Here is a 20,584-nt window from a genome sequence, read left to right as displayed (position 1 = left end):
TTTCCCTTCTAACCAAGGTCAGGATGTTCCCAGGCTGTCTCCTGCCCCAGAGAAATAGTGAGAATACTGCAGCGCTCACCCCAGACACACCGAGGCTCACACACAGTTGCATCCCCGAGGTGCAGCTTCGGCTGCAGCGCTGGTCGTCCTAGGACTGCGTCCCTCTCCCCATCCTCACACAGAGTTCGGAGTGCTGTGACCGCTCAGGGTGCTGCTTAGAGCTTGCACGAGCTCTGTGCTTACCCTCATCCTCTTTGCCCCCCGCTTCCCCGAGGCTGGGCACCGCAGCCTCCCGGGACTCATCCCGTTTCAGGAACGAGACTCTGGCTCGGCCGTGCCTGGGGTGGGATGAGGTTATGCGGGAACGCCGCTCCTCTAGAGCGAGTTGCTACAAAACAGAGGGAAGTGTTTCGGAGGTTGTGCAATATGTACACTGTCACCCCAGCAACAGCGCGTCCACAAGGCATCAGCGGGGCTCAGCTGCGGCTGCCGAGCGGGACCGGGGCTGCGGGGTCCGTGCCGGGAGTGCCACCGAGCACGAGCTGCCGCCGTGCCAGGCACGGCCCCGGGCACAGCAGCGGGGGAAAGCTCCATCCTCTGGCTGGAACTTCCTTTCTCCCACCCCGCAGCTCAAGGCAGCTCGAGATGCTCTCAGGACGTGTCAAAAGCAGCGCAGGAACAGACTCCTACAAAATCATTTCCCAAAGGAAGGTCCCCTTGACTTCAAAGAGGACACAAGGAAACCTGAGCCAGGCTCAAAGATGAAAGTTAGCACGACGTGCATCCCATGCCAAGACAGAAGCTTGGAGCAGGCACTGCAGGACCTGGCACAGCTGCCACACAGTGGCCAGGGACCATGACATGATTTCAGAGAATTGTGGAAAGCTGTCATCCTGCAAATCATTGAAAGCCACAGTTCTTGTGGTGGAAACAGCTGGTCCAGAGCACTGTCTCCAGCTGATGGGAGAGTCCACACCCTGGTAAAAACCTCTTATTTCATGCTGGAGAAGGTACTTGAGGATGTCAGACCTCAATGTGTTTGCACTGATGGGGAGCTGAAGGCATCAGCACCTCAACCCAGCTCTCTTATGGTCTTGGGCTGCAGCCTGTGGTCATTGCAACGCTCTGGTGCTGAGCCCAAGACTGCTCTGCCCACATGCTGGACTGCAGCAGCACCCCAATGGGACCTGCTCCTTTTGCTTACTGCTACAGGTCTGCTGTGGACATTCCTCATGCAGAGCAGCAGAAATGCCATTGGCACTTGAATCTGCAGGTCAATTAAAGGCCCAAGAGGACAAAAGCAAGGATGGGAAGGAGAGTCCAGGAGCTAAAACTGTCTCAGCCTCACCATTTGCACTCTTGGGTGCTCACTGTGCATCTTTGACAATGCTCCTTGGATGTGGTTGTGGCAAAAATGTAAACCCCAGCCAATTTCAATCAGCACATGGTATACACAATCCTCCTGCTGCCCTTGAGGTTTAGGAGATCAGAGTCCAACACTGGCAGTGCTGGGAGCCCATCCTGCTGGAGTCTGGCTCTTGGCTCAGCACCCAGCTGCTCCAGTGCCCAGACAGAGCCTTGCATGTTTGGCAGCCTTGAGTTATTCAGCAGAGTGGAGCAAATGTTCCAGCTGAAGGCAGCAGAAGGATGTCCCTGGACATCTGATAGCCCAGGAAACCCAGTTCCCCTCAGCCCAAAGAGCACAGCAGCCTTTCTGCAGCACAGAGCTGGCTGGGCCTCCTCCCTCTGGTGCTCACCCTGCTCCAGCACAAAAACCAGGCTGGATTACACAGGGAGAAGAGGGTCTGATCCCTATCCCTCTATGGGAGACACTCCCATCTAACACCCAAAAGGCCCTGTGGAGAGGCTGTCATCCCCACATCAATTACACTTCTGAGCCTTTCTGGGACTCCAGAGGCTGAGGGAGAAGTGAACCAAACAGCCTGGGGATCATCAGTGGGGCAGAGCCAGGAATTGCTGCAAAAGAAAGGAAGAAACTATTTAGCAAAGAATATAGAAAATTTTATTGTGGCCAGAGCTACTGAAGAGCTCCATAGATGATTTTGGGACTGATTCTGCAAGGACAGAATAAGAAAACACATGAGGTCTGCTCAGGGACACCTGCTGAAGAGGAATTACCAATGCCTTCTGGTGGAGGGACAGCTGGCCTTGGAAAACCATGAACCCAGCATTGCTGCAGGACATAGTTTCCTTGCATGACAGCTGACATGAGGAGAAACAACAGGAAGGACTTTGTCTAACAGGGACTCATTGGTGAGCAATGCCCTTGTCTCTGTAGACCAGTGCCATGTCTGCTGGCCCACACTCACCTGCTTTTCCCAAGGGTCACACTGCCAGCAGGCACCACTGGCCACAGCAGGCAAGGAAGCTGCAAGGAGTGTGACCACAGGCCAGCCCTTCTGCAAACTGAGACAAAATGACTTCAACAGCTACACAAGACTTCACTTTTTCTGATCAACAGATTGTAGAATTTGATGAAAAGTCAAAGCTTCCCATCCCAGTTCTTTCAGGAGACAAAAATCACACAAGAGAAGAGAATGGTAAGGCAGCCCTTTAAAACACCTCCATGTCTTTCTGCCAGGCTAGTCTCTCCCATCAAGGCTGGGAGTCCAGCCTACTGTGCATGTTGACTGTGCCCAAAGAGCCTTTGTCCCCAGATCCCTTCTCCTGCTCTGACCCAGCTCCAAGGAATGCTTGCAGACTGAGCTAGACAAGGGGAGAAGAGCTTAGCTTGACTCTCACAGCACCCTGCTTTGTCCTGTCCTTCCCTAACCTGCACCTACCATAGCCTGGAGAAAGGTCAGTTGTGCCTTCCATGCATCAAAATGTTTGGAAGGGTGATGAAGACTCCCCTGGCTTCCTTTTCTTTGCTGGTGCACCTGGTTGTTCACAGCACCAGCAGTGTGCTGTGCTGGGGATGTGTCTGGAAATGTGCATCCAGCTATGCCAGTGCTGCTGCTCAGGGCTGAGCCAAATCCTGTCAGATATGACCATGCTGGTGGCAAAGCCCATGGAGATGTGTGTGTAGCTGCTGTCTGGGCTCTGAGATAAGCTGGCTGCTAGGCAGATCTGGGTTTGCTGGACGCCCAGCCTCAGCACTCAGCCAGGGATCTGGAATGGGGCATGCTGCCTGGGGAAGCCACGAGGGCAGGGAGAGCACAGGTGCTGTAGGATGGCAGCCCAGACAGCTCTCTGCAGCTCACCCCCAGCACAGGGTGCTGTGGCTCGAGGCACTGGCCATGTGCCCCACTGTCTGCTGTGGGACCTTTCTACACACACCCCTGGCTTGGCTGTGGACTAATACAGATCTGGCAGCCCAGGAACTGGAAAGGTTTCAGGGCCTGCTGTATCCCAAAGCTTCTTATGAGAATGCTGCAGCATGGGGTACCCCAAACTGGAAGGGAAAGGGGAGCAGGTCAAACTATGCTGCCTTACAGAGAACATGCTGGTGGCAGACTTGGCTTGAGGGTGCACAGTGGAAAGTGGTATACAGACAGGGCAATCCTGAGGTTACTCCCTGACCACCTGCTGAAGCCCCTGAGCATGATCCAAAGACTGACAGGGTGTAGGCAGATGGAAATACAGCTTTCAGGGTGCAGGGAATGGCAGAGGTGCAGCCTTGCTCTTCCCCATACACTCTGTTGGGAAGTTACTGCAGTACCAGTGGGCAGAGGGCCAAGAGGGATTGTCCCTTTCCCAGGGAAAGCACTTGAGCTCTCTTGAGCAACAAATCTACCTCAGGTTTGCCACTTTGCTGCTTCTTGCCTTTGGTTGAGGATGAGAAATGTCGCACTGCAGCCTGACAGCACGTGCACAGTGAGGGGTGGGTCCTGCAGGCCTCTACACAGCACTAAAGCTGTTCCCAGAGGCCATGGCTTTGGAAGGGTGATCCCTAGGCCGCTGTGGTGCTTGTCCTTATGTCCTCTGAGCATGGATCATGTGTGCCCACATGCTGCTTGCTGGTGCATTTTCTGTGGTCAGGCTCGGACGTGCTCCCACTGGGCTGGGGCTGAGGGACAAGAGGTTCTCCACTGCTCTTACTTACAAACACAGCAGGAATCTTAGAAAAAAGTTCCAGGTCTCGTTCCATGCGTCGATCCTGCTGGCAGCTTCTCCTTTTGACCTTGTGCTCAGAATAAAAACTCTTCCTCCTGACTCCTCTGGGATTGTCTGTGGACAAGGGATAATGTTGAGAGTTGCCTGAGATATTCTTAGGAGGCCCTTGAAGGACTGGGCTCCCAAGGTAAGTCTGAGCCACAGGACTCTCATCCATAGACTCAGCAGACTCTGAGTGATGGTCAGCTGGGGGCCCTGCTGCCTGAATGAGGTCCATGCTGCTGGGGGACACAGCAGCTCTCACAGGAAAAGCTGGTGCTAAGAGGTGAAGGCTGTGGGAAGGTGAGGTGACAGCAGCTGTGGTTGGGAACTCTGCAGATGGAAATAAAGGGAGAAGAAACCTTAAGGAGAGAGAGATCTCTCAGCCCCACAAACACATCAACAAGTCCAGGAACTCTGCTATGGCAAATCCAGTAGTATTAAAGCAAATCATACATATATTTATGCAAGATTCAGCAGCGAAGCTGACTGGTGCTCTCTCACCTGACAGGGGATCTGGGAATGAGGGCAGAGGTGTGGCATGTCCTTTAGATCCACTGTCCATTGCTGAGGAAGAACCTTTCTGCACTTTCTTTCTTCTTTTCTTCTGTTGCTGTGAAAGCAAGTGACCCAAGAGAAGGGAAGTCACTTCACCAGCCCAAAGTAAGGAGACAATTTTTTTCACTTGTTACCCTTTAAATTCTTCCTACTTGGAATAATGAGCACTAGGTTTAACCAAAGTCCAAGAATATTTTACTGTTTAAGACTGAGCTACCACGAAGCAGTAATAGAGAACAGGCATTTAATGAACACACCCCCACATTATCTGCATACAGTGACTCTCTCTGTGTAGATACCCTTAAGCTGTTTTCTCATAGAGCTGGAGGTTGTATGAGACACTGGTCACATGTATTTGTAAAGCCAAACTACAAGAGGGGACCAAAACTCACACAGCACAGGATGTCCCAAGAAAGAGACAGTCCTTTTCCCAAATATAGTATAGATGAAAACTAATTTTTCTTACTGTCTAGATGGCAAGAATGATTAATAAGCTTGGAGGAAAGAGGAAAAGCACCACCACCTGCCATTTGAGCAAGAGGAGAGAGCATCTGGATGCAGATACCTGCATATCAGGAGCACAGTCCAAGACTTTGGGGAGCTGTCCCATACACTCAAGCTCCATATCCACACATACCATCTTTCCCTGGGCAGGTGCTTTATTTGAACATTTAACTGTTGGATTTTGCTCTACAAAAACATGCAGAGCTTCTTATATCAACAAAGCAGTATAGTCAGAGTCACTGAGCTGCACTGAGGCAGCAAGGCATTGGATTGCAGCTGTGCTGCAGCTGTGAGCTTATGAAGGGACTGCAGGATAGCTCTGATCACACCTGTGAGCAGAGGCAGGAGAACATCACCTGGATTTGGTGACTGCAGGGCACAGCCACAGCTGCAGACACACCCTGAGGGGAGGCAGAGCCTGAGTGAACAGGGGCTAAGCACAGCCTGCTCTAGAGTGAGCATGCCCAAGCACCTAGGTGGGCTGTCAGCAGCAGCAGTTGGATGTGTGGCAAATCCTCCTTACCTGAGAAGGGGCCACAGAGTGAAGAGATGGGGACTCAGGGGATGAGCTCTGCTTGGGGTCACCTCCTTGGTTATGGACATAGAGCTTTGGAAAGCTAAAAGCACAGCAGACACACAAAGTGATTCCCTAAGACAGGACTTAAGTCTGATGCCCTCTTTGCCTGCATGTACAGATGAGGCTGATCACAGCCTCCCCTGCCTTACACAGCATTCCCAGTAAAACTGCAGGAGAACTTTTCCTGCACAATTGTGCAAAATAAGAAGGAAATCCCCGGGGACACGAGTTAACAGGAAAGGACTAATTAAGAGACAAGGATCCTGTTTTCCCATGAGTGCTTGCCTCTTATAAACTTGTAACTCTTGTGATGCATTTCTCTACAATCTCAAATCATGTAACTATAAAGAGCTCAATAGAGGAGTTATAGGACACATCAGCCAGCCTTAAAGGAATTTTAATATAAAAAATTAATAGAAATCAGTTTCATATAAAATATTTAATATAAAACAGCCTAAAGAGAGTATCCTAGGAATGCTATTTTCCCAGGAGAGGGAAGGCAAGTATTCTTGCAGGTATCTACCCTCCTGAAACTCAAAGATTTTACCATGCCTTGCTCAAAACACTGGTGCTCCCTATCTTTCTAAGTACTTTTGTCATAGGGCCCATCAGCGACCTTGACAGCAATTTTCCATTCACCACACATGTGGCTGGGAGAATCTTACCCTCAACTTTTCTCACCTTTTTCCTGAAGTTACTGTTGAGAATTCCTCTACTTGAATTCCAGGGTCTGTATAGCCATGATTACCTGACAGTAAATCTGCTTCCTGGGGAAAAAAAACAAACAAACAACATTTTGAGACTAACATGATCACAGGAGAGAAGAAGGATTTTCATTACAGATGTACTCTTTCTCCTCATGTCAGACATCTTTTGTCCTTACAGGTAGCACATCAGGAAACTGCTGCTTAAGAAGATGGAAAACCAAGACTGGCACAATTAGAAGCCTTTGATTAAGTATGAAAGTATTTCAGTATTTCATTCAAAACCAAATCACACTTACAGAGATCAGCTTAGTCATTTCTTGGGACCACATTCAAAATACCACTTAAAGCTTCCATTAGTTACAGAGTTCAATCTGAGGAGCTCTGCAGTGAATGCAAAAAATGTCTTAAATGCAAAATGGAGGTGAGGAAGATGGAAGCATGAAATATACAGGAAAAACATAAAGTGTTTTCTATTTCTTGTGTGACCCTATATGGCTAAGACCTTCTGATTTTTTAAAATAAGTGTGATACATTGCTTATTTGCCTCAGGTATGGATGAGCTCAGAGTAATGACAGCTGAACTTGAAAACTGCATATATTCAGACACATTATAAGAATAAGCCTCCTAAATCCAAGTGCTGCATTACAGGAAAGGAACCCCAGTTCTCCCTCAAAAGCACCAGTTAAGATGGTCAGAGTACCAAGGGATGAGGACTATGAAACCCTGTTATCAAAAAAAGGATAAACCATGCCCAATAGAACACTGACACCACTTATCAGCTGCTCTTAGACTTAAATAATCATAAAGAGAACTTCTTCATAAGTATTTCACTGTTCAATGACTATAAAGATATTTTAAAGTAACTAAAGCAACTTTTAGGTTAAGACGGAAGGATTTAAAATGTGATAAGCATTAGCTTCAAAAATAGCTAAAACAAGGTCATGAAGACCAATTTTTTTGAACAGTCTGATCAGCAAATTTGAGAAAATGAAGTCAAAGTTGGACACGCCACAAATGGGTTCCTGAGAGATCCAGGGCCTCTGCACTTCAACAAATTCAAAAACAATCAACAAAAGAGCAGAGCAGTGAGAAGCCTGGTGATGACACTCCCTGATGTAAGACATTAAAAATGAAAGCCAGCCACAAAGAACTGCGGAAGATCTTTGCAATATTAAATTACAGGCTGGCAAAATGGCACCACAAATCAATATTGCTAGAGGTAAAGATGGAAAGTGGAGCATGTGGGAAAAGCAGCACAAAGCAACAGACTCTGAACTAGAAAACAATTAATGGAGCTGCACATTCAGTGGCAGCCAAGAAATCATTTCAGATGTTAGGAATAAAAAGGAAAGGCAAATAAAAAGAGAAAAAAATAATTTCATCTGTTTATAGGTGGTAACATAACATCTGAAAGTAGTTGGTTTAGCAATCAAAAATATTACTTTCTGATTTAAAAATTTATCCAATTGCAAGATTAATAATCTGCACAAATTTACCACATGTATTTCAATTGGAACTTGTAACTCAGGTCAGATCATCACTCATCACCAAGTGAACACAGTGTACACAAATGTCTCCTCACAGCTCCTTGGGACATTTACAATCAAGATTTACATTCAGGCCTCATGCACCTGAGTCACAAGGGAAGGAGACCAGACACAGTCTCGTGTCACTGTGAGTGTACAGGCAGGAGATGCAGGTCTTTTCAGAGGGAAGCAGGTCATGGCTGAAATGAGCTGCAGCAGGAGATATCCCACTGCACTGAATAACTGAAAACAATCAGGACTCAATGTCCACAGCACACAAACAGGACTGCAGGACTGGCATTTCAAGGGAGCTTAATAAATGATTCATCTTGAGAATAACATGGATAATTTCTTTCCAAGCAGGGAATGAAAGAACCTTTTTAAATCCATTTTGTTAATTTCAGCCTTCTATAAATAATGTAGAACCAAAGCAGCCACATAAATGAAAGTAAAGTATTAGAGCTGACTACGAAAACAAATGAGACTCAATCAGTAGAAAATACAATGTTCTCTCACAGTGTGACACAAGCTACAGCCACAGCACAGAGCCTAAGCCTCCCTCTGCTCCCAGGCACTTAACAGGAGAGTGAGAATCCTTCCACTGCAGCACCAAGACAAGCCACCCCTTGCAGCTGGGTTGTCAGGATGCAGCTGCTGCTCCTGTTGAAAGCAGACTGCTGGATTGACAGATTGCCCAAGTTCTGCCCTGTGCAAATCCTGGCCACATTCACCAAGTTCTGGCTGTGACCACCCCAAGGTCCACCCCAAGCCCAGGATGGATTCAGCTCCCTTGCCCACTGCAGCTGCCCTTATCAGCCACTTCAGTGTCAGGAAGTGCCCTGAAGTGCTGTCTGTCTGGAGGGGAAACATAATTGAACAGGAAAAAAAAGTTCTTGTCTCAAGTAAAGTGCTGAGAGTGAAGACAAAGTTTGTCTTACATCAACATTGGAAGAAAGAGACAATACTGAAAATGTAAGGGAAGCTGAGTAAAATCTGTGTTTAGTATTTAAACTCAAACCCCACCAACCTGAATCAGTTTCCAAAGCAAGTTCAAAGCTTTAGGAATGTGAGAAGAATCACATCCCAGCTGGCCTCATATGAAAACCAGCTCCCTGGCATGAATGCAATTATGCATTAAAGCATAGGATTTGGTTTAGTTTATATTTCTTTGGACTGCAAATGACTATAGAAAAAATGGTTACTTCCACATCCTGCTTTAGGTGTGGTAATAGAAGCAAAGGCCCAATATGTCCAAGTGTTTTGCATTTTTTGTGACATCTGAACCACTTAATTGTGCAAAATTAGGGCTCTTACTTTGTGGATCCTAGAAGTACATAAGGATCCTTTATCCTGAACAAGAATCCTTTAACCTGAACATAGCCAAAGACCAACACAGAAAACTGAAGCCAAAATCAACACCCAAGCTTGAATAAGGCTCAAAAACAAGCATTAAAGGGGAAATGCATGTTTCTTCTTAGTCCCTAAAATGAATGAACAGTTCAGACAAAAGTGGGAAGAGGATGATTTACATTTTATGCTTACAACACGTTGGATCAATTACAAAGGGTTGCAGTGTTCAAGCTAAAGAAGGCTGTATTCAACACAGCTCACAAAAGGCAAGTCACTTGGTGTCCTCCTACTCCAATCTATTTGTTTGTGTTTATCTCTGGTTGCTATGTAAGAAACAAGGAAAATCTGGTGGGTTAACATTTTTCTTAACAATGTTACTGGGCATCATCCAGTCTTTCTTGTTCCCCAAGGTCCTAACTGCAGTCCTGAAACACTAAACTCCTTTTCACCTTGCTGCTTCAAATTAACCATATTCACACATATCTAGATAAGAACCAGTGCAGACAGGAGAACACCACTGAATGCCAACATCCCAAATGTGCACAAACACATGAAGCTCATACCTGTTCAAATACCTTTTCAGTATCAATTAAAATTCAGTAACTAGATGATTAGAGCTTTATTACTGTTTTAATTTTCATAGTAAGTAAAGCTCTGTGAAACAAAGTGCCAAATATTTTTTGTTGTTATGGAAACCTCTGTTTAAACTTAAAGTTCAACATTTCCAAAACAGTAAAAAATATATATGAAAAGCTAGGGACTTCATATTATACAAAACTGAATGAACTCACTTTCCCCTTTGCTTTGATAAGGAAGAACTATGGATTAATCCAGAGACATCCCAGTATCTCTGCAGAGAATATCTACAGGATGAAGCTTGCATTTAATTAATTTCTTATGAAACATAAAACTGCTTCTGTAGTAGATAACTTACTTGCATAAACAGTTACAAATGATTGAGCATCACAGAATAATTTAAACCAGGAAATTTCTAGTTCAAACCCCTGCTAAAGTCAGTACAGAATGTGTCCAGTCAAAATTCGAGTTAATCCAATAATTTATTTTGCCTTGTAGCAAAATAAATTACACTGAATCTCTCAATTCAGAGCCTAATATATCTGCCTCTGCAGAGTCTAGTAGCATTTAAGAGCTTGTAGAATTCCTTTTATAGAGATATAGATTTACATCATGGTAATAACAAGGTCCCTTATCATTATACAGACTCATTTCAAAGAAAAGCAGATATCTGGGTCATTTCTGAAAAACCTGTGTCCTTTTCACTTTGAAGATGGTTAAATTACTGGTTTTATTAGCTGCTCAGTGATTAGCCCAAATTTCTCCAGCCCTAGAGCCTGTCTCATGTGGAGTCATGACACAAGCCCCAAGATTTGAAGTGCCACCCCAACAGATGGTCCTGTCCTTTTCAGGGAGAGGATTGTTCCCACTCTTCAGTCACCCTCATTTGTGCTGAGCCAGGCATTTATGTGACTGCTTGGTGAACCGAATGGGAGGGAGCTGAGCCAGCTCAACTATTTTTTTAATAAAGTTTATTGTTACTCAGATGAGTTCCTCCACCCTGTCCTAATGAACAGCTGTGCTGGCAGAAGAGACAAGATAATGCAGGGCCCAAAACAAGTGTTGGAGGAAGAGAGTGGGTGGGATTGATTCCTTTGAAAGCAGTACTTGCTTACCCCTAAAGTGTTCATGGAATTACAGGCCTTGCACTCTTTCACATCCTACTCAACTCCATCAAAGTACCTCTGAAGTCTTACCTCTAGCAACTGCCTTTAAAATATGGAGCTCAACAAAGTGAAGCAGAGTTTACACTGCAAACAAGCAAGGCTGTTTTTGGGAAATGGATTGAAAGTAGGATGAGTACCTGATTGGGTCTCACTTGGGAGGAACAAGAGTCCTGTTTCTTGTCTGCCTTGTCTGGCTGCTGCTGGGGACGCTGCTGCAGGATGTACTCATACGTAGTCAGCTTGTGCCACACTGAAAGGGAAGAAAGAGACCTGTCAGCACAGGAAAGGCCCCACCCTGACTGCACTTACACAAACATGCTGGATAACTATACAATCAAATAGTAACTATGAACATGAAGAAACTGATAATCTAAGCCAAAAGTACCTGTGCACTGTACATCCTACTATATCCTTTATTGCCAACATCACAAAGCTTTCTTATAGTCCTGCTATTCTGAAGTGTCATAGAATGGTACAGCCTTCTATACTGTAGTAATTTGTTCAGTTCATTTCAGGCCAAATCCATTATTCATGCCCAACAGGTTTAAGATTTGTACTGTACAAAAGCTCAGTGAGCAATCAAAAGGTATGTGGTGCTAAATGGAGAGAAGAAATTGAGCAGGTTAGTGTGTCCTGTAGTGATTGAGACACTTAATGTGCAAATCAGTGAACATCAAATGCACAGCTTGCCTCATGCCAAACAGATGTGCCCAGAGTTCACATGTCCCTGACTTTCTGAGCTCTCCAGGTCCCCATGCAAACACATCTGCTTTCATGAATGACTAAAAGCATGTGATATTTCTGAGCAACTTAGTTTCTTGAGACCCAAAAGAGTCTAAAACACAGACATTCTTCCCATTCTGTCCCTCTTCAGTATTTTTAGAGAATAAACCCCAGAAATGGATACAGAAGGGCTTTAGTGCACAGCCTGGTAGTTATTCCTCCTCTTGTACAGAAGCACAGCAGTTAAAGCAGATGCCTAGAATCATCTGGATTAAAATCCTCCCTCTGTCTGAAGACATTTATATCACTGATGTCTTACCTCTCAAAACCATGCCCTAAACACAGGACTACTTCACAGAGAAGTGAGGGAAAACAGAGGAGAGGTGCCCCTCTGCTAAAGCAATCACCTTATGAAGAAATAAAAATTCAGGATCCATTTGGCCAAGAAGAGAGAACACAGAGATGAATGTGAGTCTGCAGCCAAGTGATTACTTAACAGGGACAGTGCAGGGTGCTGGCAAGTGCTCCTAGAATGGCACCCTTCGCTTTCTTTGAAAAACAGAATGTTGCTTCATAAGCAAAGGCCTATTAACAATTTTTAATTTGGATTTTGTTGGTTTCTGAATACTTATAGTGTAACTTTTAAAATGTTTTATTAGAGTTATTCAGTTAAAATACTGTATTTTCTGGCCAGATAACACTGCAGCACATTACATGCAAAATATAATCAGTCTGTGAATAACTCTATATGCTTTCCTATATTCCTACCATTTTTTCTTTTTATACTGTTATCAGCCTCTTGGTATTATGGAAAAAAATATTCTCCCTCCATGCTTCACCAAATGCCTCCAGAACTGAGTCTGAATCAAGACTAGTAATTCTGAATACATGGACCTACTATTTTGAGAATAACCTACTTTCTTTGAGTGATCATACTGAGTAACTAAAATCTGGAGAGTAACTCTGAAATTTTCACTGTGCTTGTAACAAAACTAGATACTAAATTTTAATAGTCATACCTGACTTAAGCCTAAAGGTAGTACCACTCACAGGGGCACTATTTAATTTCTGTTATTTAATTATTGTAAAACAAAAAGGTATATGAAGAAATACTGACTAACAGTAATTACATTTTAATTGGTAAAGTGTATTTCAAGTCCCAAAAGAGGGAATACAGTTCATTAAAACACTGCCTACCTTAAAACATTCAGAGGAGACTATTGACAATTACAGGTATGAAATAAGAGGAGTTTAAGTTCAGACATACTTTGTCTCCCTGAAGCCCAGTAGTAATGCATACTCATATACAGCACACAATAAAGGCTTCAGTGTGGTGACACTCCTCCTTCAAAGCAAGGGCTTACACACCACATTCTGCACATCTGGGAACAGTTACACTAGGGCAGCAGATGCAATAAAACGTTAAAAACAATAGCAATAATTCTGTTTCCATGTAAGATGGAAGATAAAGATTTAAAAATAGAAGTAGAATTAAAAGTAGAAGTTAATTTAGCTTGAAATTTATTCTGAAAGAGGAAAAAGAATCACTCCAAGACAAGAGCAGCAAAATCTCCCCCAAGCCCAAAGCACAACTAGTGGCACACACAGAGGTTTCTGTCTGACAGATAAAGCAGGTCATTATCTCAGGCAGGGAGCACCCTCTTGTGGAAGCTGCACACAAGGACAGAATAAACACCACTCTGGACTAAACAGAATAATCGTGTTTCATTCAGAAGAAACCTTCCTGGAGCTTTGCTATGCTTTTTGTCTTTCAAAAGTGCTAGATGAACCTTTCAAATCTCCAGGCAGTGCCATTAACCCAGAAAAAACACTGACAAATTCTACCAAGGAAGTAAAATTGCAGCATGCCCAAATTTCAGTCAAGCTGAAAGAGGCTCTAGAAGAAAATGATGACTGGGGTCCTCACTGAGGGCACTGTCCATGCCAGCTGGGGAACTCTCCTATCGAACATTACACTTCAGCAGTGCAACTGTTTTGCTTCTGGAGCCATGCTGGTTTGTGCTGACCTAGTTTCTGTTGGCATCTGCAGGTCTGTTGACTGAGAACCTGAAAATCCATCCAAGGATTCTCTGTAACCGCTGTCCTCACTTCTCTTCCACCACATCCCTTCTTTCCCACTTCTGGCACCACAGCTACTGCAAATGTAAGATCTTTCCCTATCATGACTTTCATCAGCAGCCAAAAACCATTGGCTTAATTTTAGACGATGGCTGAAAAAAGGTTCTTGATGCCCACCTCTACATAAAAAAACATAAATATCCTTTCTTGACAGAGCAACAGGCAGCAGATCTAAAGAGAAGCCTTTCTGAAAGCCTCTTCCTCTGAATTCCACAAATCTTCTTGTATCAATATGGTACAATTTCCATAAAGGGACCTTAACCTGGATGGCAGTGCTCCAATCAGAAATTTAGCTCTGTACATCTGCATTTCTCTGGGGTAAGGGAAAAAGCAGGCTCTCTCACACAACAGAAGTACTGGGAGAATACTCAAAAAGGCCATACATGGAGTAAATTTGAATCTGCCATCACTGGCACTAAGTTGGAAATGACCAGTTCATCCCACTTGGACTCTCCAATACTCTCCCATGTGTTTTCAGTTTCAGGACAACATAGCTTGAATATGGCTGCAGAGGCCCAACACAAGCCCCACATTACAAATGCACTGATAAGCCTACCTGGTACGGGGGGAACTCAGAAATATAACGTTAAATCCAAATTTTGCACGTTTTCAATGGCAATCTTGCACAATGGGTGTGTATTAGTGACACGGGTGAACACACAGAAAATGCAGAATGAGTAGAAGATAAGCAAAAATGAAGTGGGGGTGTAGATGACAGGAACAAAACACCTACAGAGATAGATGTGAAAGGTCAAGAGGTGTCCCAGCAGGATCACGGTCACTAGGCTCAGAAGAATAAAAATCCCAGCTGTCACCAAAATGGCAGGTGCCCGAGTCTCAACAGGAGATGCAGGAAGAAACACAAACCAGCGGTCCATGTGGTTCTTCAAAGCTGTAAAACAGAGTTAGAGGTAAGTAGATTGTCCAGGTAAGAATTATCTCTAAATAAACTTTACAGCTGGAAATCCTGTTAACTCAAAAGTAGCTGCAGACCCATTGTGCACTGGAAGCCTAAGAAATCTGGTGTCTGCAGGGCTTTTAGTAAGAGCAATCAGATCTGTAGGGAAAGATATTCTATCCAGCTGAGCAGAGATACTCTAATAGAAATATAAAATTGATGCAGTAAGGAATGGAGTTCCTCCTCAGTAGAAGAGCCCATAGAATCCAAACCCTCATCAAGACATGCTGGCTGATTCCCAGGATGCTCATGTGAAGCACTGCTGTACCATCAAAGTGCTGGTCAGAGCGAAGCACCGTAGGGTCGACGAAGAACTCCACAAAGACGTAGAAAGCAATGAGCAGCAGAAGCCCCAGGCCCAGAATGGCAGACAGCACACTATTCAAAAAGAGCCTGCCAGGAAAGGGAGAGATCTCAGTGGCTTCAATAACATCACACATACAATTCAACATCCCAGCCTCTAATAAAGATAGAGACAGCTATCTTAAATTACTGTCATACACTTATGATAGATACTGGTGAACAGCTTTACTTATTATTTGTTATTCTGAGGGACTAAAAGGTGACACTTTAGTGCAACCATGGTTACAAAACAGTCAAGTATATCTAGGACAAAGAGCTCCCTGCACAAAATCTGAAGGAAGTGTAACATGGCACCCAGCAATACCCCCACTTTGCTTTCCATGGGGTTTAAGTGCAGGAAAGTAAATTGAGAAGCATCACTGACAGTCTTCTTAATCTTATCTCAAACCTGGCATGGATTAGAGGTCTCTATATGCTGCTGTGACTCCTGCCAACTGGCAAGACTTGTTGGGAAAGCACATGATCTGAATGCAGGTTGTTTCAAATTGGAACAGCACCATCATGTTCCATTCCTACTCCAGCTTTCAGAAGCACTAAGGACACTCAATTAACATCCTGTAAGCTTTTCCAAATACCAAATAATAACTCTATGTTCTCTGTTTTTACTTACAGATGTTCAGCTACAACATTCTAAGTTTAGGAATTTTATCCCTGGCTATTTGAATATCATTATTATGCTTTTATTTTCCATCTAGTTTTCTCCAGACTGATTCTATTCAGCCAGGGGATAAAAGAAAACCGGCTGTGCATGGCAAAGTACAGACTGGACTGAGATAAAGGAGAACCTTGGAAAGAGAAGGAGCCACATTATTGATGCAGTGTTGTGCTTCAACACTGGTGAGAATTACTCTTACCAGTAATTCCTCTCTCCCACACAGTTGTTGAGCCATTTACAGTGATGATCAAAGCCACACACACACTTGTTGCAAGTTCCACAGTGCTTTGACTTGGCACTCCTGCCAAAGAAAGGGTGGCATCAGCATGGCAGCACCAGCTTATTACTATGACTTTTCAGTGACTCACACACAGGGGGATACAGCAGGAGAGATCCTGGTAATAGTGAGTAAACCTTCTGCATCAGGAGTACTTAATCTCCCAAATTTTTCTGGCACTGCTGGACCACAGTCTCAAAGACTACAAAATTCACCTTTCATTGCACTGTATGGTTTTTAATTTGGAGATTGTTGAATTCTTATTTGAATCCCTTCAGCAGTACTACACAATTTGATCTTAATGCCTGTCTTCCAAGAATTTCCTGCAACTGGCCAGCATCCAGCCAGAGACAATCACACACAGACACAAACACACACACACAGTAGTTACACACTGTTAGGTAAAACACCAACACCCAGGGAACATGGCACACTATAGCCCTCTCCACACAACGTGAGCAATGAAATAAAACACGGAACCATGTGCACATTTGACATAAGGCCCCTACCCAACTACCTGAACCCTGCCACAGGATGAAGCTTAACTTGCACTGTAGCAGCTCAATTTCAAGCCTTATAGTCTGACATTAAGGACTAATGGTGAAATGCAATGGTGAAGAAGACAGAGCAGTAGAAAGAAAAGATACTTACACATCCACATCACAGACATGGCAGTGATGGTTCTCAATGACATGTGCGTGCTGGTTACGGTTGAAGGTGGCCAGAGGCCCCAGATAGTTTTTTTCTCGCACATTTGCATCCGCAGGATCAATGGAAACTGCAGTAAGATGAACAACTAAATGGTAGATAAAACACACTCCTGGACACTGAAGTACACAGTTAAGGATTTAACACACATCTTTTATTCCTTAATGCACAAATCCCAGGCAGATGAGAAATTTATGGCATAGAATCAGAAATTGCTGCATAACTGATTGCACCTGAGCTTTAATCTGAACTTTATTGATAGAGACATTTGCCTTGTAATAAATATCCTCTGGAAAAAGATAACTAAATCTACAGGAACATCCCTCCTCATTATGTACTACTCTGCCCTGCAAAAGTGTCTTTGCTAGCACAGAATGTCTTCATAAGTTACCTGTACTTACCAGAATCTGACCCCAAACACAGATTACTGACATAGGTCTAAGTTTGTTAGTCCATACAGACTCCTTGGAAAGGAGCATGGTTGAGGCTGTACACATGCCCTTTCACTGGAGCAGACTTCCAAGAAAAAAAAGGTCACATCAAGGAAGCAGTATTGATTACCTTGCTTTCCTTTTCCTTAGAATCCCAAGGAAGAGGAGCACACCTTCAAAACAAAGGGTCCTACAAAGGACCCCAGGATTTGTCATCGTTTCTATAGACCCAGGTGTGCACATCATTGATCACACTAAGACCTATAGAAAACAGATCAGTGTAGTAAGTTAAAAAAGGAGGCCTCTGAGAGGTCCAGCTTACTGGAGCTTTGATGGCTGGTGGAGCAGATCAGGAAGGGATTTGCCTTTGGCACTAATAGAAATTAGTGCTTTATTAACTGGAAGTAAAACTTGATAAAGTATCAATCTGTTGAATTGAGAGTAACTTTAGATTGCATTATTAAGATATTTGGTAGACAAATTCATGAGGTTTGAACTGTGATAACAGCAAGGATTTGAGCAAGCTAAGTAGATGTAAGACCACTCAGCTAATTATATTAATGTCTAAATCATGCAGGTGTAAAAACCATAACAATCATAAAACCATAACAAGGCATCCATGTCAGATGTATAAATGATGTAAGTGCACTCCCCATCTCTTTAGAACAAGGTCTGGTCTTGCTAAAGTCCCTTCCCTGGGCACAGATGATAGTACAGATGGCCCTGGGAGCACTGGGAGCACTGGGATCACTCCCCAGCTGCTCCAGGCTGAACAAGCCAAGTGTCCTCAGCTGCTTCTCCTCCAGATGCTTCACTGTCTTTGTTAGATGTGTACTAAAGTGCTGCTCAAGACTGTCCCATGAGACTCTGAGGTTCATGTCACACCACCTTGTCTATCACTCCCAGATTTTCTACCGAACACAGGAGAGCACCCAGGGGGAACATCCACTGTGAGCCATCACAAGCAACACACCATAGAACCACGAGCATGTCAAGCTGCCTTTCATGACTCACCCAGTCAGCACACAGAGGTGGGGCTGCCTTCACAACAAGGATGTTTCAGGAGGTGCTTTTGTTGTACGACTTCCCTCAAACCCTGCAGCACACTTGTAAAAGAATAATATAAAGCAAAGGAGACACATAGGCAGAAGCAACAGAAGAGCATTGGAGGCAAAGGTAACAACCTTAATGCAGAGTGATGATGGAGACAAGCAGAACATTGATCAGTGATCTAAAGTAAGGATCTCAAAACAAATGTTTTTTATAGTCAGGAAATTATCAAGATGATGGTTGCAATTCAGAGAAACATTCTGGCTCAGGTGCTTTTCTCCCATTCTTTCTGTGGTACCTAACTAGCGCCGTTAAAACCCCCCAGTGATAGTTTGTAGCAGCCCATGTTCTCCTGAGGATCCAAGGATACGATATAACCAGCAGGCAGCCAGTGGCGGGGCAGGAGAGGAACCAGGATTCCAAAGCCAACCAGAGCAAAGAAGAGGAACAGCAGCCAGGCAATGATCTGGAACAGGTGCAGGGGCCAGCTCCAGCCATTTCTTCGAGCACGTTGGACCTTCACCTCAGGGACAGCTTCACCCAAATCCTCTGGAGCTATCTTATTATGAGGTTTATTGCAGATATTCATCTACAGAGATAAAAAATGGAAAACAAAAAATGTGATACAAAAGTACAGTGACTGAGCCCTGGTGCTGGACAGATGCTCCAAGGCAGACAAAATTAGAGATTAAAATGATGACACATGTGAAGAGAAAGAGCTCTGAGCTCAGAAGCAGTTTCTCCTTTTTTCAGTTTGTGGTGGATTATTAGGTGCTGTTTTTCATTTGCCACAGGGTAGAGAATTTCTAACAACAGAGTTGGGCTGCTCTGCTTCACAGAAAACTCGAGATAGCAGGGAGAGCAAAGCAGGCAGCATCAGGGGCAGCATCACAAAACCAGTACAAAGAAGCTCTGCTGGACCTGAGCTGACTCAAGGTACCTCTGCACCACTCTTACCCTTCCTTAGTAACTGAAGAGGATGTGAAATTAACGCCTAACATGACAAACATCTTCAATTAGATTGATTAACGTGCACAGGAGAGTGATGAAAGGAGGAGGTCTCTGGCTCACTTGTGGTATTTTTGATAATGGTTCCAGTGCCAGGACAACTTCACAGGGCTGGAAGACAGCAAGCACGGCAACCTGCTGAAAGAGTGAGCAGGACAATTCCAACCTTGGTATGCCAACTGCTCTACAGAACCTGGCAAAGGGCTGGAAATGTCTTTTTGGGTCAACTGGTAGAGGAGTGGGTAAGAATAGAGAATATAATTCATGATCATCAGCACGGTCTAATCAACAAGTAGGCTGGAATAAAAAACTCCTAACTTTGCCCTTTGAAGTAATCAGCAATATCTGCCTGCATTCATCATTTAAGTTGCTACATGGCAACTGGCTCATGACTGATGAGAAATCATTACCAATCGTGTAATCCTTTTCTCATTAGGCTGTTGAAAACTTGCTCGTGCATCACTTAGAACTACCTGTTACAAGACCCGCAGTGGGTATGCCCGGCACGCCTTTATACCCAGCTCCAGAAAACACTGAATATAAAAACCAAAGCATGAAGTGATTATTAGGGTAGAAAAGAGAAGCACCGGGACGCAAGGGCAGCGCCAGTGGCCGGGCCGAGTGGGCAGTTTCCTAAGCAGCCGCTCTGATGAGACCCTTCCCCCACTCCTCCACCTCCCACCCCTCACCTTCTCCCCGCAGAAGCGGCTGACAGCGGCCCCGGACCCGCCTCATGCCCAGGCAGGGCGCGGGGCCCCTGGCTGAGGCCTCCGCGGCAGCTCCGGGCGCCCCCGCGGGCCCCGGGCCGCTGCGCTCGTCGCCATGGCAACGGCTACGGCGGCGCGCAGGGGGCAAAATGCGCTGGAGTGCGATCGTTCCGCGGGGATGCGGGAGGAAGGAGCGAGGCTTCGTCCTACAACAGCCCCGGGGAAATCCTGCCTGCGACACTCCCTTCCAAGGGGTGACATTCCATACAGATGGGGCAGAAGATGCCCAGTGAGCCAGAGGTGGAGGCTGGTTGTGAGCTAAAGCTATCCCACTCCTGGGAAATTCCATTCCCTATTGTATCGACCAGTATTTACGGCATGAAAAAGCAGTATTTTTGTTTATATATATTCATATATAATATATATATATTCAGATTTATACTGTGACGTAATGAGGTTGCAGAATTTTACTGCGGAGTTTGGA

General features: G+C 44.7%; 1 protein-coding gene across 2 annotated transcripts; it reads right to left on the bottom strand.

Moving 5' to 3' along the window:
- Nucleotides 1-1,988: 1,988 nt before the first annotated feature.
- Nucleotides 1,989-20,213, bottom strand: ZDHHC1 (zinc finger DHHC-type containing 1). 2 transcript variants are annotated; one of them, XM_056500984.1, is made up of 11 exons: nucleotides 20,083-20,213; nucleotides 18,756-18,974; nucleotides 16,848-17,023; nucleotides 16,119-16,220; nucleotides 15,170-15,294; nucleotides 14,677-14,835; nucleotides 11,219-11,331; nucleotides 6,437-6,522; nucleotides 5,702-5,795; nucleotides 4,621-4,729; nucleotides 1,989-4,449 (listed from the first exon to the last, which is right to left on the bottom strand). In XM_056500984.1, exons 2-11 carry the CDS (start codon nucleotides 18,972-18,974, stop codon nucleotides 3,914-3,916), a joined length of 1,719 nt encoding a protein of 572 aa, XP_056356959.1. In that variant the 5' UTR covers nucleotides 20,083-20,213; the 3' UTR covers nucleotides 1,989-3,913. The 2 variants fall into 2 exon arrangements, with proteins under 2 accessions (XP_056356959.1, XP_056356960.1); XM_056500985.1 differs by having other exon boundaries at nucleotides 1,990-4,191; nucleotides 20,083-20,207.
- Nucleotides 20,214-20,584: the final 371 nt, after the last annotated feature.

The sequence above is a fragment of the Oenanthe melanoleuca genome, chromosome 11 (assembly GCF_029582105.1).
Source record: "Oenanthe melanoleuca isolate GR-GAL-2019-014 chromosome 11, OMel1.0, whole genome shotgun sequence".
Lineage (NCBI taxonomy): Eukaryota > Metazoa > Chordata > Aves > Passeriformes > Muscicapidae > Oenanthe > Oenanthe melanoleuca.
Note: the sequence above shows the minus strand (reverse complement) of the source record. Positions and strands in the feature narration are given on the sequence as shown.

What these genes read in the sequence shown, in the direction of transcription:
- ZDHHC1 (XM_056500984.1), bottom strand. Translation starts at nt 18,974, where the DNA reads ATGAATATCTGCAATAAACCTCATAATAAGATAGCTCCAGAGGATTTG. An exon ending in GGCTGCCTGCTGGTTATATC is followed by an intron (nt 17,024 to 18,755) that starts GTATCCTTGGAT and finishes TGTGTACTTCAG; the next exon opens with TGTCCAGGAGTGTGTTTTAT. An exon ending in ACAGTAACTTCAGGAAAAAG is followed by an intron (nt 5,796 to 6,436) that starts GTGAGAAAAGTT and finishes CTGTGCTTTTAG; the next exon opens with CTTTCCAAAGCTCTATGTCC.